General features: G+C 43.1%; 1 protein-coding gene across 2 annotated transcripts in view; it reads left to right on the top strand.

Annotated features, from left to right (window-relative positions):
* C7H16orf89 (chromosome 7 C16orf89 homolog) overlaps positions 1–27,804 on the top strand; it is a 217,850-nt gene that overhangs the window by 44,648 nt on the left and 145,398 nt on the right. For both annotated transcript variants that reach the window (XM_069733963.1, XM_069733962.1), the window contains exons 2-4: positions 2,531–2,677; positions 9,035–9,191; positions 10,533–10,650. In XM_069733963.1, the coding sequence (XP_069590064.1) occupies positions 2,531–2,677; positions 9,035–9,191; positions 10,533–10,650 (422 nt within the window). The remainder of the gene's footprint in view (positions 1–2,530; positions 2,678–9,034; positions 9,192–10,532; positions 10,651–27,804) is intronic.

Raw genomic sequence — 27,804 nt, 5'->3', positions numbered from 1 at the left:
CGTGTTCTTATTTCCCCAGTGTGTTGTTACCTGCTTATGATTGGCAAGTGTCAGAAAAATTGAAGAAGTACACGCCCCCAGTGAAGTCTCTCTGGTAATTCCAAATTTGAATAAAAAAGAAATAACTATTTAGGTGCCTAACGGATTGTTAGCTAATAACGCTACAATGGAGAGGAGACATAAAAAGAAAATTACAACTTTTTACTCTGCTCTGCAGGGTTGTCCAGTTTAACATGAAAAGTTTGGTGAAAGGTCCTCTTTAACCCCTATCTGACCTCGGACGGGATAGTACGTTCGAGGTCAGATCCCCTGCTTTGATGAAGGGCTCCGCGGTGAGCCCGCATCAAAGCCGGGACATGTCAGCTGTTTTGAACAGCTGACATGTGCCCGTAATAGGCGCGGGCAGAACCGCGATCTGCCCACACCTATTAACTAGTTAAATGCCGCTGTCAAATGCAGACAGCGGCATTTAACTACCGCTTCCGGCCGGGCGGCCGGAAATGACGTCATCGCCGACCCCAGTCACATGATTGGGGGTCGGCGATGCGTCAGCATGGTAACCATAGAGGTCCTAGAGACCTCTATGGTTACTGATCACCGGTGGCTGTGAGCGCCACCCTGTGGTCGGCGCTCACAGCACACCTCCATTTCTGCTACATAGCAGCGATCAGCAGATCGCTGCTATGTAGCAGAGGCGATCGAGTTGTGCCTGCTTCTAGCCTCCCATGGAGGCTATTGAAGCATGGCAAAAGTTAAAAAAAAGTGAAAAAAATAAAAAATGTTTTAAAAGTTTAAATCACCCCCCTTTCGCCCCAATCAAAATAAATCAATAAAAAAAAATCAAATCTACGCATATTTGGTATCGCCGCACTCAGAATCGCCCAATCTATCAATTAAAAAAAAGCATTAACCTGATCGCTAAACGGCGTAGCGAGAAAAAAATTCGAAACGCCAGAATTACGTTTTTTAGGTCGCCGTGACATTGCATTAAAATGCAATAACGGGCGATCAAAAGAAGGTATCTGCATCAAAATGCTACCACTAAAAACGCCAGCTCGGCACGCAAAAAATAAGTCCTCAACCGACCCCAGATCACGAAAAATGGAGACGCTACGAGTATCGGAAAATGGCGCAATTTTTTTTTTTTTTTTTTAGCAAAGTTTGGAATTTTTTTTCACCACTTAGATAAAAAATAACCTAGTCATGTTAGGTGTCTATGGACTCGTACTGACCTGGAGAATCATAATGGCAGGTCAGTTTTAGCATTTAGTGAACCTAGCAAAAAAGCCAAACAAAAAACAAGTGTGGGATTGCACTTTTTTTGCAATTTCACCGCACTTGGAATTTTTTTCCCATTTTCTAGTACACGACATGCTAAAACCAATGATGTCGTTCAAAAGTACAACTCGTTCCGCAAAAAATAAGCCCTCACATGGCCAAATTGACGGAAAAATAAAAAAGTTATGGCTCTGGGAAGGAGGGGAGTGAAAAACGAACACGGAAAAATGAAAAATCCCAAGGTCATGAAGGGGTTAAGACTTTTTCCATTTATTTTTCCACTTCTCCAACATTTATTAGTTGTTCACAGGATAGGTGATAATTTTATGATCACTAAAGGGTCTCAACTCAGGGACTTCCACCTATTACTATCTCAGGATTAGTAGGATCGCTACTTCCAATAGGTGGCGCTATAGAGTTCAAGTCCTCTTTTTCTCTGAAGAGGCAATTTGCATATCTCAGGATTAGTCCAGTGTGCTTACACATATACAATGCAGCTCCATTTAATGTATATGGGACAGGCAGAGTTTAGTTGAGGGCAATGCTCAGCTATCTCAATCCACCTAATGGACACATATAGGACGCCCAGCGACAACATTATCATCACCTATCCTGTGGATAAACCATTTTAAGTTACAACTTATACATGTTTTCTTTGGGGTCAGGCTTCCCACTATCTTCCATAGTCATTGGGCAGACTTTACATAAGCGCAAATAATCTTTGGAGCCATAGGGGTTTTGCCTTGGAACATGGGTGCTGGGGCGCATCTGGGTCGCTCCTCCTGCTGGTGCAGTATCGGTTTAGCGGTTCAGAACATGGCACCGCACCTTTAGGATCAAGGACTCACTAAGAGGTTTACTGTGACATGTCACTGAGCTTCATACAGTCTGAGAACATCATGTTCAATTTGTACATTTCTGCTCACCTACAATAAGTCAATGATTAGATTTAGGAGATGCGGTCCATGTCTTTTTCTATAGTTTTGTTATACGAATAATTTTTTTGATTCTACAAAACTAAATCCTGTTATGTTCTATAAAAATTAAAGACAAATGTGATCCTATTTGATTTCAGCGTGTTTAATAGCAGCAATCTTCTATGACTGCGTGTGGCTTCAAACAATTCTTCAGGAAACCATGTGAAGATATTCAGCCATCAATAAGATGGAATCCTGCACTTTTTCATTCTCTTTAATTGTAATTAGGAAGCTTCTGTAATGAGATGCAGATTTCTTTTCTCCTTTTATTTTAGAGGAGATAAAAGGCACACTTGAAAGAGTTGATGAAATGAAGTTCCCGTATGCTGCCTTACTGATGAAGAGGTTGAAAAACGTGTTAAAAGAAATACTTGATGAGACTTCCTACTTTACAAAGCTAAGAGACCCCACATACTTTGAAGGTAAGACATCTTTTTGTACAAGATTGGCTTTAATTGTTCTCTTTTATCATATGCTTGAGTCTAGGTTTTATATAGCTTAAATCATTGAAACCAGTTGGTTAGGAGATAATTTTCAGTAAAAAGTTTGTACTTTTTGTACTTTCTTAATCTTGGCCGACATTTCATAGATTGATTAAAAGCTATTTTCTCAGAATTAAATTAAATGATATTTTTCTATTTCTCTGTTAAGTAGGATATGATACAAATATCCGTCTGATATGCTCTGAAGCCTGACTAATGAAAGTCTGCACAGGTGCGGAAGCTCGGACGGTACCGGGCCATCTGTTGTGTTAAATACATTAGGACTTAAGAATATTCCTTAAAAAATGGCCAGATCTCTACTCATGAAAATGCTGGAGATGTAATCTAGACCTAGGCGCCCTAATCTCACATTTGGTTCCTATGCTTCATAATCAAACCATTATGGGAAATAATAAAACATTAAATAGAAAAAAATCTTTAAAATTAAAAAAAGTCCTAACCCCTATCTTAATCTTACTTAACTTAGATACTCAACACGAATCCATAAGTAAAAACGCTATAATTGCTCATTTTATCAAGGCCGCCAAAATCATCAATGCAAGACATCGAAAAGATACGGATTCCTCTTACATCCTAAAATGGACCGATGAGCTGAAACTTAAATACACATTAGAAAAGATTTGATTGTCACATGCCAGAAATGACAAAGCTCTTGAACATTTTAACAAATGGTCCGTATTTCAAAGCTCAACCTAATTCGAATTGACATTATAACTCATTTCCCAAATTATTTTAATCTCAAATCTCATTAAACAAGGAAAATAACAAATAACGTTAAAAAAAAAACTTCACAACAATCACGCAGATAACTTGTGACTGACCAAAGTAATTTTCTATTTAAATGTACTGAATATAAATTAATGACCAACAGACATTATTTTTGAATTGTGATTCAAGCTAAAAAAAAAGTAAAAAACAGAGAAAAAAAAAACCTAATGAAAAATGATGGTACCCCTATAAAAGACGAATAAGCGTCCTTACCTTGACAAGCCAGAGATGGTATGTCACTCTCCACAAGGAGAAACGTTATCCCTTAGACCCCAGTCCAGAGCCTCTCACCTAGCCAAATTAGTTCTCATGCTTCGCACTGACGAGGGCCAACAGCCCAAAACACCGTGTCTGCGAATTGAGATACTGATTTGGCTTTTATCCTAAGTCATATTGCATGACTCGTTAAAGAGTTGATTGTGACTTGTAGGATCGCTACTTCCAACAGGTGGCGCTATAGAGTTTAAGTCCTCTTTTTCTCAGAAGAGGCAATTTGCATATTATATTTCCCAGAGGAGCATTGCACGGCGAATAAGCCTCCTTACCTTGACAAGCCAGAGATGTTATGTCACTCTCCATAAGGAGAAACGATACCCCTTAGACCCCAGTCCAGAACCTCTCACCTAGCCAAATCAGTTCTCATGCTTTGCACTGACGAGGGCCAACAGCCCGAAACACCGTGTCTGCGAATTGAGATACTGATTTGGCTCTTATCCTAAGTCATATTGCACGACTCGTTAAAGAGTTGATTGTGACTTGTAGGATCGCTACTTCCAACAGGTGGCGCTATAGAGTTTAAGTCCTCTTTTTCTCAGAAGAGGCAATTTGCATATTATAAAAGATTAGAAATTATTTGACCATAAGGGCATGTTAAACTAAGGTGTGTCCTATATCTAGCACCACAGGTGTCTACAAATTTGTAATCCGTTATTCTGCCTATTTTTTAGGGTGAAAAGTAGTCACTGTGCTGTTTGTTATCATGTTGTGTACCACACTGAACATGGACCAAAGGAAGCTATGGGGAGAGTTGAAGACTAACCACTAGCACTACTAAAATAAAAACCTTATTGAACCGCCTGTGCCAGAAAAGTAATTCCAGATTCACCACAGGATAAAATACAGATATAAACTGTTTTATTATCTATTCGCACATAGTGATAAAATACATACAGCTGAGCAATATAAAATCATTTAATCATTAATATAAATTAGCCAATATGTTGTAGATGTGAACAATCTGTAAATTCAACGTTTCCATAAAAGTTAATACTACCAATGACTTGCTGATTCTATATGTTCCTAAATCACAAGGCAGGAGTATTTGTGCGCAGTGCCCCAGACATTGGCAACTATCCAATGTGTCGAGCTTTCAAAAATAAAGCTGCAGGTTGCCAATCGTGACATCACAACAAACTCTTATGCGTTTAAGAGAAGCTCAGTCTTCTTTGTCAGGGATGTTATGTGCAATATCAGTCTCCTTCATTTAAAGACATTCCTCCTCCGTAAGTGATTGCCAGGTTTAGGTGTGCACATGCACTTAACTAATATTGTTAGATTGTACAAAATCTAATTCACAAATCATAGAATCACAGAATGTTAAAGTTGGAAGGAACCTCCAGGGTCATCGTGTCCAACCCCCTGCTCAATGCAGGATTCACTAAAACCATCCATTGAATGAGAACTCACCACCTCTCCTGGCAGCATGTTCCACTCATGGATCATCCTCACTGTCAAAAAGTTTTTTTTCTAATATCTAATCTGGATCTTTTCTCTTTCAGTTTCATTTCATTGCTTCTCGTGTTTCCATGTGCAAATGAGAATAATGATGATCCCGCTACACTGTGACATCCCTTCAGAAATTTGACAGCTATTAATTCTCCTCTTAGCCTTCTTTTTGCAAGCTAAATATTCCCAAATCCTTTAACCTTTCCTCATAGGACATAGTTTGCCGTCCACTCACCATCCTGGTAGCTCTATCTGAACTTGCTCCAGTTTCTCTACGTCTTTTTATAAATTTGGTGCCCAGAACTGGACACAGTATTCCAGATGAGAACTGACCAAAGAGGAGTAGAGAGGGGATAATTACTTCACATGATCTTGACTCTATGCTTCACTTAATGCATCTCAGAACTCTGTTTGCCTTTTTTGTGCTGCTGCGTCACAATTTTGACTCATGTCTAGTCTGTGATCTATTAGTAAACCAAATTCTTTTTCAAACATGCTGTTGCTTAGTGCTATTCCTCCCATTCTATAGATGTCATTTTAATTATTCTTGCCCAAATGAAGAATCTTGAATCTCTCCCTGTTAAAAACCATCCTATTAGCTCCTGCCTATTCTATCTAGATCCTTATGAAACTTTTCTCTGTCTTCTCTAGTGTTAGCTATCCCTCCTAGCTTGCATCATATGCAAATTTAATTGGTTTACCTTCAGTTCCATTATGTAGCTCTTCTTTTAAAATGTTGAAAACACTGGGACCAGGACACATTTCTACATATTTATTTATAACATAACAGTTTAAAACACCTACTCAATGCACGCTACTGCTCCCAGCGGTTCTCCTAGTGGGCATGTGCACACACTTCCCTGCTTTTAAAGGGGCAGCACATTTTCCTAAATGCCCTCAGCTTGTTGCTGAGAAGCATTTAGTATAATGCGTTCACCTGCAAGGTGTCTCCCAGCCAATAGCTGGGAGGCATCTTGTATAAAATGCACAGTCCCCAATAGGGAGGTGCCTGAGCAACCGCTATTGTTACTGTTATTTAATTTAGTGTGTGGAACTGTATGTTGCTAAGTCCACTGTCCCTAGTCTGTTAACATTTCCCGTATCATGTTTCCCGTTGGTCCAGTATAGTTAGTCTTTGTTCACGTGTCCTCTTTGGCAGTGTCCTTACCCTGAGACCGCATCGGCAGTTCCTGAACTGTTTTCTGAGACCAGTGTGTCTAACTTGTCTCTGTGACCATTTCGTCTGATATCCAGAGACCTCACAGTGTAATCCTGTCCCTTGGAGTTTCCCGTCTGCTATCCGGTGACTGCATAGTCTGTACCTGTCCCAAGTGGCTGTTCTGTCCACACAGTCCTGCCCTGTCTAGAAATCTGAGTAAGGGTATGTGCACACGTAGAAAGATCCTCTGCAGATTTTTCCACAGCGGATTTGATAAATCCGCAGTGCAAAACCACTGCGGTTTTTCCTGCGGATTTATCGCGGTTTCTATTGCGGATTCCGCTGTGGTTTTACATCTGCAGTTTTCTACTGGAGCAGGTGTAAAACCGCTGCGGATTCCGCACAAAGAATTGACATGCTGCGGAAAATAAAACGCTGCGTTTCTGCGCGTTTTTTTCCACAGCATGTGCACTGCGGATTTCGTTTCCCATAGGTTTACATTGTACTGTAAACTCATGGGAAACTGCTGCGGATCCGCAGTTGCGGAAACGCTGCAGATCCGCAGCAAAATCCACAACGTGTGCACATACCCTAAATGGCTTAGACCTTTAGGGTCAGCTGTTACTGCCTGATGTTGCCCTGGAGTGGCACCTGGCAGCTGGCTGCCGCACAAGCCTGGCCTCACCACTAGAGACTCCAGTGAACACCGAGGTAGTGGCTTAGTCACACCCCTCCAGGGTAAGTCCGGTCTGCGGCACAGTGGGTCCACGAAGCACGTGCGTCACCATTAGGAGTAATAATATCTTTCCTGTGCATTAGATTAGGAATGGCTACATCTGCTTTCTACAATGCCACTCTTGCATCAGCTATTGACACGGTTGCCCCTGTCATGCATACCAGAGTGCGACAAACCAATAGACAACCCTGGCACAATAACATCATTAAAAAGCTTCGGCAAGTATCCAGAACTGCTGAACGGCGTTGGAAGAAAACGTATTCGCAAGATGATTTCACTCCACTCAAACAAGCAACACTGGCATTCAAATCAGTTCTCACCTCTGCTAAACAGGCCTACTTCACAACCCTCGAATCTTCCTTATTCCACAACCCCAAACAGTTATTCAACACTTTTAACTCCCTTCTCCACCCACCATTGCCCCCTCCAAGTTCCCTAATTATTGCCGAGGACTTTGCCAAGCACTTCAAAAATAAGATAGGCCAAACAAGGTCTTTGATGTCCAACCACCACAACCCCTTTCTATGAGAGACCAATGCCCAAACCCCATAACTTCACTCTCCAAAATCTCTGAAGGGGAGCTTGCTCATCTTCTCTCCAAATCACACCTCACCACTTGTGCACTTGACCCCATCCCATCCCACCTCCTCCCCAACCTCACCACCACACTAATCCCCATCCCTAACCCATCTCTTCAAGCTTTCACTAACTTCTGGTACCTTCTCCTCTGCCTTCAAACATGCCACAATCACACCTATCCTCAAAAAAACATCCCTTGACCCAAGCGCTATGTCCAGCTATCGCCCCATATTTTTGCTCCCATTTGCTTCCAAACTCCTTGAGCAGCATGTCCATGCTGAACTTTCCTCTCACTTTGCATCTAACTCTCTCTTCGAAAACCTACAATCTGGCTTCCGTCCCCACCATTCCACTGAGACTGCCCTGACCAAAATTACTAATGACTTACAGCCAAAGCTAACAGACAATTCTTTTTACTCCTCCTCCTAGACCTGTCCTCTGCCTTCGACACAGTTGACCACTGCCTCCTACTACAGATCCTCTCTTCCTTTGGGATCAAAGACCTTGCCCTATCTTGGATCTCCTCATGGTCTAAGAGAGATGCCGTAAAGGGGCTACCAGGTACACATAAAATTGGCCATTTTTATGCACTAAACGCTCTCATTTTTCATATTTCTAGTGCAGTAATGCAGTTCAAATTTCGTGTTTCAAGTTTGCATGTTTCAGCGCTACAGTGTGCTGCCTTATTTACTTAAATTACTAACACTGACCTACAATGCCATCCATAACCTTTCTCCTCCGTATATTTCCACACTAATCTCTCAGTATCTTCCCTCACGTAATCTCCAGTCCTCCCAAGACCTCCATCTCTCCTCCACGCTTATTCGCTCCTTACTCAATCGCCTCCAAGACTTCACCCGAATATCACCCATCCTCTGGAATTCAGTGCCCCAACACATCCGGTTATCCACTACTTTTGGATCCTTCAAAAGAAACCTGAAAACCCACCTCTTCAAGGAAGCTTACAGCCTGTAAAGACCACGCGGCCACCTCAACACCATTGGAGCTACTGCAACCCTCGACCTACTGTCTCCTTCCCAATAATCCTTTAGAATGTAAGCCCGCAAGGACAGAGTCCTCTTCCCTCTGTACCAGTCTGTCATTGTTAGTTTTGTTTACTGTATGTGATATTTGTATTTTGATGTAACCCCTTCTCATGTACAGCACCATGAAATTAATGGTGCTATATAAATAAATAATAATAATCTGTAATATCACAAACGATTAAAGATTTGCTTAATAAGACGATACTTATCAAACAGTTTGGTTTGTTTGTATCAAAACCAACTGCATTTTCTCCTAATTCCAGAATTCCAGGATCTTTTGGGAGATCATTTCTGGATTCTCCCCACATCCTGGAACCAGACTACACCAGGACTTGTCTACAGAGAGTCTATACCGGATACATCTTTGTGCCTAACTGAACAATTCAGTGATGACTGTATTTCCTCTCTTTTGGGAAGCCGGTAAGTAAGCTGATGTATAGTCATGATATTAGTACAACTTTAATGCATAAATGGGACAACCAGAATTAGGTCTTATATGAATCTATATGGACTCTTGTGCCATAACGATTTGTGAATATTAATAAAAAGCATTGCTTTCAGTGAGATTTTGAGTGTTGATCACAGTTCTACCTCCAATAATTACGAGAATAAAATTAATGAGGTTATGTTACCCTATTTAAAGGGAGTCTGTCACCCCCAAAATGCATTTTACATTAGCTATAAGGTGATGTTGGGGACTAAGCCACTTTAAAAATCACTCTAGCTCTGTACCTGTGTGCAGGTTACTGGTGATTAAAAATCCTAACAAACTCAAGAATATGGGCTTTTCATTTTATTCTTTACTGTTCTTTGCTCAGGTTACCATCCTGTGCCCAAATGATGCCCTGCATGGTACTAGTAAGATGCGCATGCTGGTTCACACAGATCTGCACGTTTTAATACTAGTAAATGCCAAGATAAGTTGAGCATATTGTAATATAGGATCATTGTAAGGAAAGACCACCATCAATATTTAAAGGGAATCTGTCGCTAGATTTTTGTTACTTTATGTGAGAGCAGCATAATGTAGGGAGACATTCTGATTCCAGTGATGTATCACTTACTGGTCTGCTTAGTGCCATTTTTATAAAATCATTGTTTTATCAGCAGGAGGTAATCACATGAAGCCCAACCCCGCCCCCTCTGTTGATTGGTAGCGTACTGAGTACGCACAGTGTACACAGAAATCTGCCAATCAGTGGTGGGGGCGGGGCTATACAGAGCTCAATACTGAAAGAAATTGTAGATCTGCAACAGATCTGCTTCAACCAGTAAAGTAAGTGATACCTCGATGGAATCAAGGTTTCTGCCCCTATATCAAGCTGCTCTCAGAAAAGTTAGCAAAAACCTGCTGACAGATTCCTTTTACTAGTCAGCATGGCGTGATGACTCAGTGCACACATTAAGTTAAATAGTCAAAGTTGCTAATAGCACTACAAATATTGATTCATTCACTTTCATAGAAGTCTAACAAATTTAATAGAGGTGAGAAGGCGGCAGTGCAATAAAGTACAACAAACGGCTTCAGAAAAAAAGAAAATGAATGAAATGCATAGTTTTTAATTTAGAATTGATTTATTTCAAAGTGAGCTCATTAACCGGACCAGCAGGGAGCACTGTGCCCAATGCTGGAAGTGATGTCGAATACGCAACGCATAGATAAGATTTGGTTCCTTCATTCTTGGTAGAATTTCACAAATGTTCATTTATTTAAATATATATATATATATAACATTATTAAACCTTTTTTTTGTACTGAAGCAAAGATGACAAGGAGCCTTGTGTTGTAACTGCGCCTTGCAAGAAGATGATGGATCAAAAAGGCTGCACCGGCTACTCACTGTCTCATCAGTTGTTATTTTTTATCGTAGGAAAAATGGTACGTATAGTAATTAGAGTATGGCGTATTAGTATTTAAAGGGGTTGTGCCACCATATTATATATAGCTAATGCTGCAATGATCAAGGAAATAAACACTTTTGTAATTTATACCTATTAAAAATGATGCCCCACTCGAATGTTCTGTATCTTTGAAGTGTAGTATAGCGCCCCCTAGCGTTAGCATTACTGGCTTCTATGTCCGTCCGTGTAATCCTCTTACTAATGGCCGAGCATGCACAGTTCTCTCTCCCTTGAAATGGTCGCCTCAGCAATGAAGGAGAATCCCTCCACCATAGCCAACCGGGTCTCATCCAGCTATAAAGGTGTTACAGGGATTGTCCTACGCCTCTCCCCTAAACACAACGTCTGTAAGAACTGTATTTAAATATGTGTTAAGAGATGGTTTTATTGTATTGTATGAGTAACGGGATATGTGAATCTGCACAGAGTTCTATAGGCACTAAGTATGCGGTAATACTGTAATATAATGTGACCAATGTGTAATGTATTATATTTATGTATAGGATATAGGGAAAGTATAGGATTAGGTTTAGCGTATAAGGCACAGCATAGGACATAGTGATTAAGTTAGAAATGGGAAAAATTCAGTTGTGAGCACATTAGATATAAGTGACTGGAGTTAAGTAGATGAAAGGTAAAGTTAGTCCAGCAACCGACTGCTGGGGCAGAAAGAGAAAGGAGACAGTTGGTGATTGGTCCATCCCAAAGTTTTAGGGGTTAGGACCAGTAAAACCCAACCACTTCCTGGTTTAGTTAGTGAGCGAGGAAAGTTCATCGGTGACAGTTGCTATTTTAAGGTGTGTGGGCAAAGACATTCTGGCAATATGAGGTCTGTTGTGAATTCTGTGGCTGAATTCACTCCTGTGGTCACAAGTGGTACTGCAGCTTCTGAGCTTCCTCCCTCAGGTGTTCTGGTGAGCTCGTTAACTGCTTCATTACTTAACTCCGCCTGATGCTGCTATCCTTGCTCCTTGTCAATGTTTCAGTGTTGGATCTGAGCTTCTCCTGATTGTTCCTGTGACCTGCTGCTCTGTATAGCTAAGTGCTTTTTGCTTTTTTGTTGCTTTTTTTCTGTCCAGCTTGTCTTTTGTTTTGCTGGAAGCTCTGAGACGCAAATGGTGTACCGCCGTGCCGTTAGTTCGGCACGGTGGTTTTTTTTTGCCCCCTTTGCGTGGTTTTGCTTTAGGGTTTTTTGTAGACTGCAAAGTTCGCTTTACTGTCCTCGCTCTGTCCTAGAATATCGGGCCCCACTTTGCTGAATCTATTTCATCCCTACGTTTTGTCTTTTCATCTTACTCACAGTCATTATATGTGGGGGGCTGCCTTTTCCTTTGGGGAATTTCTCTGGGGCAAGTCAGGCCTATTTTTCTATCTTCAGGCTAGCTAGTTTCTTAGGCTGTGCCGAGTTGCCTAGGTAGTTGTTAGGCGCAATCCACAGCCGCTTTTAGTTGTGTTTAGGATAGGATCAGGTGTGCAGTCTACAGAGTTTCCACGTCTCAGAGCTCGTTCTTGTATTTTTGGGTATTTGTCAGATCACTGTGTGCGCTCTGATCGCTAAGCACACTGTGTTTCTGGATTGCCTTCATAACACCTGTCATTAGCAAACATAACAGTACAAGGAGCCAAACTAATGATTCTCAATAGAGGGAAAGAAAAAGTTCTGACATCATTTTTTTTTTTTCTGCTCTGTGTTCACTTTTTTTTTTTTCCCCTAGACATTTGGGTGATTCTGGACACAGGTGTGGACATGGATATTCAGGGTCTGTGCTCTTCAATGGATAATCTCGTTATAAATGTACAAAAAATTCAAGATACTATTGATCAGAAATCTATGTTAGAACCAAGAATTCCTATTCCTGATTTGTTTTTTGGAGATAGAACTAAGTTTCTAAGTTTCAAAAATAATTGTAAGCTATTTCTGGCCTTGAAACCTCATTCTTCTGGTAATCCTATTCAACAGGTTTTGATTATTATTTCTTTTTTGCGCGGCGACCCTCAAGACTGGGCATTTTCTCTTGCGCCAGGAGACCCTGCATTGAGTAGTGTCGATGCGTTTTTCCTGGCGCTCGGATTGCTGTACGATGAGCCTAGTTCAGTGGATCAGGCTGAGAAAAATTTGCTGGCTTTGTGCCAGGGTCAGGATGATATAGAAGTATATTGTCAGAAATTTAGGAAATGGTCAGTACTCACTCAGTGGAATGAATCTGCGCTGGCAGCTTTGTTCAGAAAGGGTCTCTCTGAGGCTCTTAAGGATGTCATGGTGGGATTTCCTATGCCTGCTGGTTTGAATGAGTCTTTGTCTTTGGCCATTCAGATCGGTCGACGCTTGCGCGAGCGTAAATCTGTGCACCATTTGGCGGTACTGCCTGAGGTTAAACCTGAGCCTATGCAGTGTGATAGGACTATGACTAGAGTTGAACGGCAGGAATACAGACGTCTGAATTGTCTGTGTTTCTACTGTGGTGATTCCACTCATGCTATTTCTGATTGTCCTAAGCGCACTAAGCGGTCCGCTAGGTCTGCCGTCATTGGTACTGTACAGTCCAAATTCCTTCTGTCCGTTACCTTGATATGCTCTTTGTCGTCGTTTTCTGTCATGGCGTTTGTGGATTCGGGCGCTGCCCTGAATCTGATGGATTTGGATTATGCTAAACGTTGTGGGTTTTTCTTGGAGCCTTTGCGGTGTCCTATTCCATTGAGAGGAATTGATGCTACACCTTTGGCCAAGAATAAACCTCAATACTGGGCCCAGCTGACCATGTGCATGGCTCCTGCACATCAGGAAGTTATTCGCTTTCTGGTGTTGCATAATCTGCATGATGTGGTCGTGTTGGGGTTGCCATGGCTACAAACCCATAATCCAGTATTGGATTGGAATTCCATGTCGGTATCCAGCTGGGGTTGTCAGGGGGTACATGGTGATGTTCCATTTTTGTCGATTTCATCATCCACCCCTTCTGAGGTCCCAGAGTTCTTGTCTGATTATCAGGATGTATTTGAAGAGCCCAAGTCCGATGCTCTACCTCCGCATAGGGATTGTGATTGTGCTATCAATTTGATTCCTGGTAGTAAATTCCCTAAAGGTCGATTATTTAATTTATCCATGCCCGAACACGCTGCTATGCGCAGTAATGTGAAGGAATCCCTGGAGAAGGGACATATTCGCCCATCGTCATCACCACTGGGAGCAGGGTTCTTCTTTGTAGCCAAGAAGGATGGTTCGCTGAGACCGTGTATTGATTACCGCCTTCTTAATAAGATCACTGTTAAATTTCAGTATCCCTTGCCATTGATATCTGACTTGTTTGCTCGGATTAAGGGGGCTAGTTGGTTCACTAAGATAGATCTTCGTGGTGCGTATAATCTGGTGAGAATCAGGCAAGGAGATGAATGGAAAACTGCATTCAATACGCCCGAGGGTCATTTTGAGTATCTAGTGATGCCGTTCGGACTTGCCAATGCTCCATCTGTGTTTCAGTCTTTTATGCATGACATCTTCCGTGAGTATCTGGATAAATTTCTGATTGTTTACTTGGATGACATTTTGATCTTCTCAGATGATTGGGAGTCTCATGTGAAGCAGGTCAGAATGGTTTTTCAGGTCCTGCGTGCTAACTCTTTGTTTGTGAAGGGATCAAAGTGTCTCTTCGGTGTGCAGAAAGTTTCATTTTTGGGGTTCATCTTTACCCCTTCTACTATCGAGATGGATCCAGTTAAGGTCCAAGCCATCCAGGATTGGATTCAGCCGACATCTCTGAAAAGTCTGCAAAAGTTCCTGGGCTTTGCTAATTTTTATCGTCGCTTCATCTGTAATTTTTCTAGCATTGCCAAACCATTGACCGATTTGACCAAGAAGGGTGCTGATTTGGTTAATTGGTCTTCTGCTGCTGTGGAAGCTTTTCAGGAGTTGAAGCGTCGTTTTTGTTCTGCCCCTGTGTTGTGTCAGCCAGATGTTTCTCTTCCGTTCCAGGTCGAGGTTGATGCTTCTGAGATTGGAGCAGGGGCTGTTTTGTCACAGAGAGGTTCTGATTGCTCAGTGATGAAACCATGTGCTTTCTTTTCCAGGAAGTTTTCGCCCGCTGAGTGTAATTATGATGTGGGCAATCGAGAGTTGCTGGCCATGAAGTGGGCATTCGAGGAGTGGCGTCATTGGCTTGAAGGAGCTAAGCATCGTGTGGTGGTATTGACTGATCATAAGAACTTGACTTATCTCGAGTCTGCCAAGCGCTTGAATCCTAGACAGGCCCGTTGGTCGTTATTTTTTGCCCGCTTCGACTTTGTGATTTCGTACCTTCCGGGCTCTAAAAATGTGAAGGCGGATGCTCTGTCTAGGAGTTTTGTGCCCGACTCTCCGGGTTTATCTGAGCCAGCGGGTATCCTCAAGGAAGGAGTCATTGTGTCTGCCATCTCCCCTGATTTGCGGCGGGTGCTGCAAAAATTTCAGGCGAATAAACCTGATCGTTGTCCAGCAGAGAAACTGTTCGTCCCTGATAGGTGGACTAATAAACTTATCTCTGAACTTCATTGTTCGGTGTTGGCTGGTCATCCTGGAATCTTTGGTACCAGAGAGTTAGTGGCTAGATCCTTCTGGTGGCCATCTCTGTCACGGGATGTACGTACTTTTGTGCAGTCCTGTGGGATTTGTGCTAGGGCTAAGCCCTGCTGTTCTCGTGCCAGTGGGTTGCTTTTGCCCTTGCCGGTCCCAAAGAGGCCTTGGACACATATTTCGATGGATTTCATTTCTGACCTTCCCGTTTCTCAAAAGATGTCAGTCATTTGGGTGGTCTGTGATCGCTTTTCTAAAATGGTCCATCTGGTGCCCTTGGCTAAATTGCCTTCCTCCTCTGATTTGGTACCTTTGTTCTTTCAGCATGTGGTTCGGTTGCATGGCATTCCTGAGAATATTGTTTCTGACAGAGGTTCCCAGTTTGTTTCAAGGTTTTGGCGAGCCTTTTGTGGTAGGATGGGCATTGACCTATCCTTTTCCTCGGCTTTGCATCCTCAGACTAATGGCCAGACCGAACGAACCAATCAGACCTTGGAAACATATCTGAGATGTTTTGTTTCTGCAGACCAGGATGATTGGGTGTCCTTTTTGCCGTTGGCTGAGTTCGCCCTTAATAATCGGGCCAGCTCGGCTACCTTGGTTTCTCCATTTTTTTGCAATTCTGGGTTCCATCCTCGTTTCTCTTCAGGACAGGTTGAGTCTTTGGACTGTCCTGGTGTGGATTCTGTGGTGGATAGGTTGCAGCAGATCTGGACTCAGGTAGTGGACAATTTGATCTTGTCCCAGGAGAAAGCTCAACTTTTCGCTAATCGCAGACGCCGTGTGGGTCCCCGACTTCGTGTTGGGGATCTGGTTTGGTTATCTTCTCGTCATATTCCTATGAAGGTTTCCTCTCCTAAATTTAAACCTCGTTTTATTGGTCCGTATAGGATTTCTGAGGTTCTCAATCCTGTGTCTTTTCGTTTGACCCTCCCAGACTCCTTTTCCATACATAATGTATTCCATAGGTCGTTGTTGCGGAGATACGTGGCACCTATGGTTCCATCTGTTGAGCCTCCTGCCCCGGTTTTGGTGGAGGGGGAATTGGAGTATATTGTGGAGAAGATTTTGGATTCTCGTGTTTCTAGACGGAAACTCCAGTATCTGGTTAAATGGAAGGGTTATGCTCAGGAAGATAATTCCTGGGTTTTTGCCTCTGATGTTCATGCTTCCGATCTTGTTCGTGCCTTTCATGCGGCTCATCCTGGTCGGCCTGGGGGCTCTGGTGAGGGTTCGGTGACCCCTCCTCAAGGGGGGGGTACTGTTGTGAATTCTGTGGCTGAATTCACTCCTGTGGTCACAAGTGGTACTGCAGCTTCTGAGCTTCCTCCCTCAGGTGTTCTGGTGAGCTCGTTAACTGCTTCATTACTTAACTCCGCCTGATGCTGCTATCCTTGCTCCTTGTCAATGTTTCAGTGTTGGATCTGAGCTTCTCCTGATTGTTCCTGTGACCTGCTGCTCTGTATAGCTAAGTGCTTTTTGCTTTTTTGTTGCTTTTTTTCTGTCCAGCTTGTCTTTTGTTTTGCTGGAAGCTCTGAGACGCAAAGGGTGTACCGCCGTGCCGTTAGTTCGGCACGGTGGGTTTTTTTTGCCCCCTTTGCGTGGTTTTGCTTTAGGGTTTTTTGTAGACTGCAAAGTTCGCTTTACTGTCCTCGCTCTGTCCTAGAATATCGGGCCCCACTTTGCTGAATCTATTTCATCCCTACGTTTTGTCTTTTCATCTTACTCACAGTCATTATATGTGGGGGGCTGCCTTTTCCTTTGGGGAATTTCTCTGGGGCAAGTCAGGCCTATTTTTCTATCTTCAGGCTAGTTAGTTTCTTAGGCTGTGCCGAGTTGCCTAGGTAGTTGTTAGGCGCAATCCACAGCCGCTTTTAGTTGTGTTTAGGATAGGATCAGGTGTGCAGTCTACAGAGTTTCCACGTCTCAGAGCTCGTTCTTGTATTTTTGGGTATTTGTCAGATCACTGTGTGCGCTCTGATCGCTAAGCACACTGTGTTTCTGGATTGCCTTCATAACACCTGTCATTAGCAAACATAACAGAGGTCACACAAAAACTCCCTACTGACATTCCTGCAATGTCCGAAGCCTAAGGGTATGTGCAGATGATCAGTAAATGCTTCAGGTTGGATGCTGCATACTTGTGCATCATCTAACCCGCAGGGTCCAGATGTTACAGCATAGTGGATGAGATTTCAAGAAATCCCATGTCCACTATGTGGCTAGAGACGCCCGTGCTTCGCCTGCGGAGACGAACATGCTGCACGTCTTCAAAGACTGCAGCATGTCAATTTCTGTTGCGGAGACACTAGTATCAGCAAGGGAAATTTCACCAATAGAATGTATTGGATGTGGTGATCCGCATTGTTTGCCTCGCACAGTTCCACGCCCATCTTTCACTGTACAGAAGGGTTGTCGGTGCTTTCCATAGCCCCCGACTTGAGCTTAAGGGTATGTGCAGAGTATTCGGAATTAGCAGAAATTGAATGCAGCTGTTGGATACTACCACAGCTCCCTAGTTATTTATGTCCTCCCACATCTCTCCCAACCTTTCTATGTCTTCCACAGCTCTCCCAACCTTTCTATGTCTTCTACAGCTCCCCCAACCTTTCTATGTCTTCCACAGCTCCCCCAACCTTTCTATGTCTTCCACAGCTCCCCCATTTTTTATATGTCCCCCAGCTCCCCCATTGATTGTTCTCCCACAGTTCCCCCTTCTTTCTATGACTTCTCGCTGAGCCCTATCTCTTCTGTCACTTATAATTTTGTGAGCGGTAACACAGACTTGCTGGGTGAGCTTTCCCAAGTTTAAAAATGTCCCCTAAAAAAAAAAAAAAAGAATGTATATACAGTATAATAAACAATTTTTTTTTAAAATAAACTAATATTATTATCAACTTTTCATTTCTACATACTTTTTCTAATCCTACCTAGTGTTAGTACTAAGCTTAGGGTTAGGTCTAGGGTTAGAGCTAAGAATAAGACTGATGAGGGTTAGGACTGAAATTAGGATTAGGGACGAGTTAATAAATGGAGGAGGGTTAACCCCTTAGCGACCGCCGATACGCCTTTTAACGGCGGCCGCTAAGGGTACTTAAACCACAGCGCCGTTAATTAACGGCGCTGTGGAAAAAGTCCATAGCGCCCCCCAGAGGCCGATTTTCTCCGGGGTCTCGGCTGCCGAGGGTAGCCGAGACCCCAGAGAACATGATTCGGGGGTTTTTTAACCCACCCCGCATTTGCGATCACCGGTAATTAACCGTTTACCGGCGATCGCAAAAAAAAAAAAAAAAAACGCGATCTCTTTTTAATTTCTCTGTCCTCCGATGTGATCGCACATCGGAGGACAGAGAAAAGGGGTCCCAGGTGGCCCCCCAATTCTCACCTAGCTCCCCCGATGCTCCTCGTGTCTCCCGGTGGGCGCCGCCATCTTCAAAATGGTGGGCGCATGCGCAGTGCGCCCGCCGGCCGGCACCGGGAGAATCTTTGGGGTCTCGGCTGCCGGGGGTAGCCGAGACCCCAAAGAGCATGATCGGGGTCGGTAATACCGACCCCTGTTTTGCGATCGCCGGTAATTAACTGTTTACCGGCGACCGCAAAAAAAATAAAATAAAAGTAAAGTGTAATTCTCTGTCCTCTGATGTGATCGCACATCAGAGGACAGAGAAATAGGGGGATTCGGGGACCCTAGCATACTTACCTAGGTCCCTGGATCCTCTTGCTGCTCCTCCTGGCCGCCGGCAGAAGAACATGGCGGACGCATGCCCAGTGCGCCCGCCATCTGTCTCCATCTGCCGGCTGGCAGGAGAACAGCAGTTGGGGCTAAAATTAGGGTTAGGGTTAAGAGTAGGGTTAGGGTTAGGGGTAGGGTTAGGGGTAGGGTTAGGGTTAGGGTTAGGGGTAGGGTTAGGGTTAGGGTTAGGGGTAGGGTTAGGGGTAGGGTTAGGGGTAGGGTTAGGGTTAGGGGTAGGGTTAGGGGTAGGGGTAGGGCTAGGGTTAGGGGTAGGGTTAGGGGTAGGGCTAGGGTGAGGGCTAGGGTTGGGGCTAAATTTAGGGTTAGGGTTGGGGCTAAATTTAGGGTTAGGGTTGGGGCTAAATTTAGGGTTAGGCTTCTTTCACACTTACATCGGTACGGGGCCGTCGCAATGCGTCGGCCCGACATACCGACGCACGTTGTGAAAATTGTGCACAACGTGGGCAGCAGCTGTAGTTTTTCAACGCATCTGCTGCCCAATCTATGTCCTGGGGAGGAGGGGGCGGAGTTACGGCCACGCATGTGCGGTCAGAAATGGCGGATGCGACGTACAAAAAAACGTTTCATTGAACGTTTTTTTGTGCCGACGCTCCACCAAAACACAACTGATCCAGTGCACGATGGACGCGACGTGTGGCCATCCGTCACGATCTGTCGGCAATACAAGTCTATGGGCAAAAAACGCATCCTGCGGGCACATTTGCAGGATCCGTTTCTTGTCCAAAACGACGGATTGCGACGGAATGCCAAACGACGCAAGTGTGAAAGTAGCCTTAGGGCTAGGGTTAGGGTTGGGGCTAAAGTTAGGGCTAGGGTTGGGGCTAAAGTTAGGGTTAGAGCTGGGATTAGGGTTAGGGTTTGGATTAGGGTTGGTATTAGGGTTAGGGTTGGCATTAGGGTTACGCTTGGGATTAGGGTTAGGTTTTGGATTAGGGTTAAGGTTAGGGTTGTGATTAGGGGTGTATCGGGATTAGGGTTAGGTTTGAGGTTAGGGTTGAGATTAGGATTAGGGGTGTGTTGGATTTAGGGTTTTGATTAGGGTTATGGTTAGGGTTGACATTAGGGTTGTTTTGGGGTAAGGGTTGTGATTATGGTTAGGGTTAGTGATTAGGATTATGGATCAGGTTGGGATTAGGGTTAGGGGTGTGTTGGGGTTAGGGTTGGAGCTAGAATTGGGGGGTTTCCACTGTTTAGGTACATCAGGGGGTCTCCAAACACGACAGCCAATTTTGCGCTCAAAAAGTCAAATGGTGCTCCCTCCCTTCTGAGCTCTGCCGTGCGCCCAAACAGTGGGTTACCCCCACATATGGGGCATCAGCGTACTCGGGATAAATTGGACAACAACTTCTGGGGTCCAATTTCTCTTGTTACCCTTGTGAAAATAAAAACTTGGGGGCTACAAAATCTTTTTTGTGAAAAAAAATTTTTTTTTTTATTTTCACGACTCTGCATTCTAAACTTCTGTGAAACACTTGGGCATTCAAAGTTCTCACCACACATCTAGATAAGTTCCTTGGGGGGTCTAGTTTCCAAAATGGGGTCACTTGTGGGGGGTTACTACAGTTTAGGTACATCAGGGGCTCTGCAATCGCAACATAATGCCCACAGACCATTCTATCAAAGTCTGCATTCCAAAAAGGCGCTCCTTCCCTTCCGAGCTCTGCCGTGCGCCCAAACAGTGGTTTACCCCCACATATGGCACATCAGCGTACTCGGGATAAATTGGACAACAACTATTGCAGTCCAATTTCTCCTGTTACCCTTGTGAAAATAAAAACTTGGGGGCTACAATATCTTTTTTGTGGAAAAAAAAATATTTTTTATTTTCACGACTCTGCATTCTAAACTTCTGTGAAGCACTTGGGCATTCAAAGTTCTCACCACACATCTAGATAAGTTCCTTGGGGGTCTAGTTTCCAAAATGGGGTCACTTGTGGAGGGTTTCTACTGGTTAGGTACATCAGGGGCTCTGCAAACGCAACATAATACCCGCAGACCATTCTGTCAAAGTCTGCATTCCAAAACGGCGCTCCTTCCTTCCGAGCTCTGCCGTGCGCCCAAACAGTGGTTTACCCCCACATATGGCGCATCAGCGTACTCGGGATAAATTGGACAACAACTATTGCAGTCCAATTTCTCCTGTTACCCTTGTGAAAATAAAAAATTGGGGGCTACAATATCTTTTTTTGTGGAAAAAAAAATATTTTTTATTTTCACGACTCTGCATTCTAAACTTCTGTGAAGCACTTGGGCATTCAAAGTTCTCACCACACATCTAGATAAGTTCCTTGGGGGGTCTAGTTTCCAAAATGGGGTCACTTGTGGAGGGTTTCTACTGGTTAGGTACATCAGGGGCTCTGCAAACGCAACATAATACCCGCAGACCATTCTATCAAAGTCTGCATTCCAAAACGGCGCTCCTTCCTTCCGAGCTCTGCCGTGCGCCCAAACAGTGGTTTACCCCCACATATGGGGTACCAGCATACTCAGGACAAATTGGACAACAACTTTTGGGGTCCAATTTCTCTTGTTACCCTTGTGAAAATAAAAACTTGGGGGCTAAAAAATCTTATTTGTGGAAAAAAAAATATTTTTTATTTTCACGGCTCTGCATTATAAACTTCTGTGAAGCACTTGGGCATTCAAGGTTCTCACCACACATCTAGATAAGTTCCATGGGGGGTCTAGTTTCCAAAATGGGGTCACTTGTGGGGGATTTCTACTGTTTAGGCACATCAGGGGCTCTCCAAACGCGACATGGCGTCCGATCTCAATTCCAGCCAATTCTACATTGAAAAAGTAAAACGGCACTCTTTCTCTTCCAAGCTCTGCGGTGCGCCCAAACAGTGGTTTACCCCCACATATTGGGTATCGACGTACTCAGGAGAAATTGCACAACAAATTTAGTCGTCTAATTTCTCCTGTTACCCTTGTGAAAATAAAAATTTGTGGGCAAAAAGATCATTTTTGTAGAAAAAATGCAATTTTTTTTTTCACGGCTCTACGTTATAAACTTCTGTGAAGCACATGGGGGTTAAAAGTGCTCGCCACACATCTAGATAAGTTCCTTAAGGGGTCTAGTTTCCAAAATGGTGTCACTTGTGGGGGGTTTCCACTGTTTAGGCACATCAGGGGCTCTCCAAACGCGACATGGCGTCCAATCTCAATTCCAGCCAATTCTACATTGAAAAAGTAAAACGGCACTCCTTCTCTTCCAAGCTCTGCGGTGCGCCCTAACAGTTGTTTACCCCCACATATTGGGTATCAGCATACTCAGGAGAAATTGCACAACAACTTTTGTGGTCTAATTTCTCCTGTTACCCTTGTGAAAATAAAAATTTGTGGGCAAAAAGATCATTTTTGTAGAAAAAATGCGATTTTTTTTTTTCACGGCTCTACGTTATAAACTTCTGTGAAGCACATGGGGGTTCAAAGTGCTCACCACACATCTAGATAAGTTCCTTAAGGGGTCTAGTTTCCAAAATGGTGTCACTTGTGGGGGGTTTCCACTGTTTAGGCACATCAGGGGCTCTCCAAACGCGACATGGCGTCCAATCTCAATTCCAGCCAATTCAACATTGAAAAAGTAAAACGGCGCTCCTTCACTTCCAAGCTCTGCGGTGCGCCCAAACAGTGGTTTACCCTCACATATGGGGTATCAACGTATTCAGGAGAAATCGCACAACAACTTTTGTGGTCTAATTTCTCCTGTTACCCTTGTGAAAATAAGAATTTGTGGGCGAAAAATCATTTTTGTGTAAAGAAAAGCGATTTTTTATTTTCACGGCTCTACGTTATAAACTTCTGTGAAGCACTTGGGGGTTCAAAGTGCTCACCACACATCTAGATAAGTTCCTTAAGGGGTCTAGTTTCCAAAATGGTGTCACTTGTGGGGAGTTTCCACTGTTTAGGCACATCAGGGGCTCTCTAAACGTGACATGGCGTCCGATCTCAATTCCAGCCAATTCTGCATTGAAAAAGTCAAATGGCGCTCCTTCACTTCTAAGTTCTGCGGTGCGCCCTAACAGTGGTTTACCCCCACATATGGGGTATTGGCGTATTCAGGAGAAATTGCATAACAAAATTTATGGTTACATTTCTGTTTTTACACTTGTGAAAATAAAAAAAATGGTTCTGAATTAAGATGTTTGCAAAAAAAAGTTAAATGTTCATTTTTTCCTTCCACATTTTCAGTTCCTGTGAAGCACGTAAAGGGTTAATAAACTTCTTGAATGTGGTTTTGAGAACCTTGAGGGGTGTAGTTTTTAGAATGGTGTCACACTTCATTATTTTCTATCATATAGACCCCTCAAAATGACTTCAAATGTGATGTGGTCCCTAAAAAAAAATGGTGTTGTAAAAATGAGAAATTGCTGGTCAACTTTTAACCCTTATAACTCCCTAACAAAAAAAAATTTTGTTTCCAAAATTGTGCTGATGTAAAGTAGACATGTGGGTAATGTTATTTATTAACTATTTTTCGTGACATATCTCTCTGATTTAAGGGCATAAAAATACAAAGTTTGAAAATTGCAAAATTTTAAAAATTTTCGCCATATTTCCGTTTTTTTTCATAAATAATCGCAAGTAATATCGAAGAAATGTTACCACTAACATGAAGTACAATATGTCACGAAAAAACAATCTCAGAATCAGCGGGATCCGTTGAAGCGTTCCAGAGTTATAACCTCATAAAGTGACAGTGGTCAGAATTGCAAAAATTGGCCTGGTCATTAAGTACCAAATTGGCTCTGTCACTAAGGGGTTAAAACTATGATTTGGATGAGGAAAAGGACTAGGGTTAGGACTAAGATTAAGACTAGGATAAGGGTTTGTATTAGGGCTAGGTTTAGATTAACGTCTACAATTATTGGAGGGATTGGTTGGCAGTCTAATATGTATGGGCACTGAGAATGCCGATTTTTCAACCTCGGTAATAATAATTTCATCTAATGAACATTGTTACTTTTTCGTTAGATAATTGGTGACCGGTTTAGAGGTTGATAATCAGGAAACTAGTGCTCCTTAGAATGCTTGATCCAGAGCATCAGCTTGTCTAAATGTGCTATTAGGGGAAGTTGGGTGTGCAAAGTACAAGCCCCAAGTGCCTGCATCCCATGGCATTTTGAACCACTTACTGTCACAACTAATTTCTATTTTTTGTTTTCATTTTTTCCTCCCCTTCTTCCAAGAGCCATAACTTTTTTATTTATCTGTCCACTTAGACATATAAGCGCTTGCTTTTGTGGGATCAGTAGAACTTTTGAATGACGTCAATGATTTTATCAGATAGTGTACTGAAAAGCGGAAAGAAATCCAAAGTATGCTGAAATTGTGAAAGAAAACACAATTTTGACATTGTTTTTGGAAATTATTTTTACGGCGTACATTGTGTTGTAAAAATGACATCACAATATGATTCTCCTCATCAGATTACGGTGTGACCAAATGTGTCAAATTTTTTAATTATTTTATTGTTGAAAAGAAAATCAGAACTTTGAAAAATATATATTTTTGGAGGGCGTGTTGCCATTTTCAAAGACCCATAGCATTTACATTTTTTGGTCATTGGAGCTACAGTGGGGGGAATAAAGTATTTGATCGCTTGCTGATTTCGTACGTTTTCCCACTGACAAAGACATGAACAGTCTATAATTTTAAGGGTAGGTTAATTTTAACATTGAGAGACAGAATATCAAAAATAAAATCCAGAAATTCACATTGTATAAAGTAGATAAAGTACTGTATTTGATCCCCTACCAACCATTAAGAGTTTTAGCTCCTACAGACCAGTTAGATGCTCCTAATCAACTCATTACCTGCATTAAAGACAGCTGTCTTACATAGTAACCTTTATTAATCAGTCAGACTCTAACCTCTACAACATGGGCAAGACCAAAGAGCTTTATAAGGATGTTAGGGATAAATCATAGACCTGCACAAAGTTGGAATGGGCTACAAAACCAAGATGCTGGGTGAGAAGGAGACAACTGTTGGTTCAATATTAAGACAATGTAAGAAATACAAAATGACTCAATCGACATCGATCTGGGGCACCATGCAAAATCTCACCTCGTGGGTTATCCTTGATTGTGAGGAAGGTGAGAGATCAGCCTAAAACTACACGGGGGGAACTTGTTAATGACCACAGTCACCAAGAAAACCATTGGTAATAGATTATGACGTAAAGGATTAAAATCCTGCAGTGCCTGCAAGATCCCCCTGCTCAAGAAGACGCATGTGAAGGCCCATCTGAAGTTTGCCAATGAACATGGGGATGATTCTGTGAGTGATTGGGAGAAGGTGCTGTGGTCACATGATACAAAAATTGAAGTCTCTGGCATTAACTCAACTCGCCGTGTTTGAAAGAAGATAAATGCTGCCTATGACCCAAAGAACATCATCCCCACTGTCAAGCATGGAGGTGGATTATATTTTGGGGGTGTTTCTCTGCTAAGGATACAGGACTACTTCACCGCATCAATTAGAGAATGGATGGAGCCATGTACCGTAAAATCCTGAGTGACAACCTCCTTCCCTCCGCCAGGACATTAAAAATGGGTCGTGGCTGTGTCTTCCTGCAAGACAATGACCCAAAACATACATCTATGGCAACAAAGGAGTGGCTCAAAAAGAAGCACATTAAGGTCATGGAGTGGCTTAGCCAGTCTCCAGAACTTAATCCCATAGAAAACTTATGGAGGGAGTTGAAGCTCCGAGATGCCAAGTGACAGCTTCAAACTCTTAATGATTTAGAGATGATCTGCAAAGAGGAGTGGAACAAAATTAATCCTGACATGTGCGCAAACCTCATAATCAACTACAAAATACATCTGACTGCTGTGCTTGCCAAGAGTTTTAACATAGTAACATAGTTATTAAGGTTGAAGGAAGACTTTAAGTCCATCTAGTTCAACCCATAGCCTAACCTAACATGCCCTAACATGTTGATCCAGAGGAAGGCAAAAAAAAAACCCATGTGGCAAAGAGTAAGCTCCACCTTGGGGAAAAAAATTCCTTCCCGACTCCACATACGGCAATCAGACTAGTTCCCTGGATCAACTTGCCACCAAGTATTAAGTCTTGTTTGACAGAGGGATCAAATACTTATTTCTCACTGCAAAATGCAAATAAATGTACCGTATATAATTTATACAATGGGATTTTCTGGATTTTATTTTTGATATTCTATCTCTCAATGTTAAAATTAACCTACCTTTAAAATTATAGACTGTTCATGTCTTTGTCAGTGGGCAAACATACAAAATCAGCAAGGGATAAAATAATTATTTCCTTCACTGTATGATGGGCCCCATATATTGCTCCAAACAGAATGGGCCCCATATAATGCTCCATATATAATTGGCCCCATAAGAAGCTCCATAAAATATGTAATTGGCCCCATATACTGCTCCATATGTACCGTATATACTCAAGTATAAGCAGAGATTTTCAGCCCATTTTTTGGGGCTGAAAGTCCCCCTCTCGGCTTATACTCGAGTCATAGCGGTGGAGGTGGAGCCGCATATTAGAGGTGGAGCCGCATATTCATTACTGTAATGATCGGTAACTGTGACCGCTCAATACAGGAAAAAGATGCAGCGCCGGGAGAAGCAGGGACTGCAGGGACCGCGCCAGGAGCAGGTAAGTATACGGGAGGGGAGCGCTGCACGATATTTACTTGATCCTCGTTCCGGTGCGGCTCCGTCTCCAGCGTCCTCTTGCTGTGACGCTCAGGTCAGAGGGCCCGGTGACTTAGTCAGTGCGCGCCCTCTGCTGAGCGTCAGTGCTGGAGACGGAGCCGCACGAGGAGCAGGTAAATTATTGCAGCAGCAGCATTATATATGGCACAGCTTTATATGGAGCATCTATGGGGCCATAATGAACGGTGCAGAGCATATATGGCACAGCTTTATATGGAGCATCTATGGGGCCATAATGAACGGTGCAGAGCATTGTACATGGGGCACAGCTTTATATGGAGCATCTACGGGGCCATAATCAACGGTGCAGAGCATATATGGCACAGCTTTATATGGAGCATCTATGGGGCCATAATGAATGGTGCAGAGCATTCTATATGGCACAGCTTTCTATGGAGCATCTATGGGGCCATAATCAACGGTGCAGAGCATTGTACATGGGGCACAGCTTTATAAGGAGCATCTATGGGGCCATAATGAACGGTGCAGAGCATTCTATATGGCACAGCTTTATATGGAGCATCTATGGGGCCATAATGAACGGTGCAGAGCATTCTATATGGCACAGCTTTATATGGAGCATCTATGGGGCAATAATGAACGGTGCAGAGCATTATATATGGCACAGCTTTATATGGAGCATCTATGGGGCAATAATGAACGGTATGGAGCATCTATTTTTATTTTTGAAATTCACCGGTAGCTGCTGCATTTCCTACCCTAGGCTTATACTCGAGTCAATAAGTTTTCCCAGTTTTTTGTGGCAAAATTAGGGGGGTCGGCTTATACTCGGGTCGGCTTATACTCGAGTATATACGGTAATAGGCCACATAAGATGCTCCAAACATTTGAAAAAATAAAAAGGAAATACTCAGCTCTCCTCGCTGGCCGCTGCTTTTCTCAGCGTCGACGTCTTCCAACTCTCTGCACTGTGTTAAGGCAGAGGGTGCACAGTACTGACATCATCGCGCCCTCTGACCTGAACTTCACAGTCAGAAGATGCGGAAGACACTGCAGCGGTGGAGCGGGAGAGGTAAGTATTGCAAGTCCTGGGGCCCGGAGCAGGGGGGGTCCACTCATGGGCACTGGCACAGGCACTGGGCTCCAATAGTGCGCTCTTTTCCCCGA

Source organism: Ranitomeya imitator, chromosome 7, assembly GCF_032444005.1.
Source record: "Ranitomeya imitator isolate aRanImi1 chromosome 7, aRanImi1.pri, whole genome shotgun sequence".
Classification (NCBI taxonomy): Eukaryota; Metazoa; Chordata; class Amphibia; order Anura; family Dendrobatidae; genus Ranitomeya; species Ranitomeya imitator.
The sequence above is the reverse complement of the archived record's forward strand: the minus strand, read 5'-3'. Positions and strand labels throughout refer to the sequence as shown.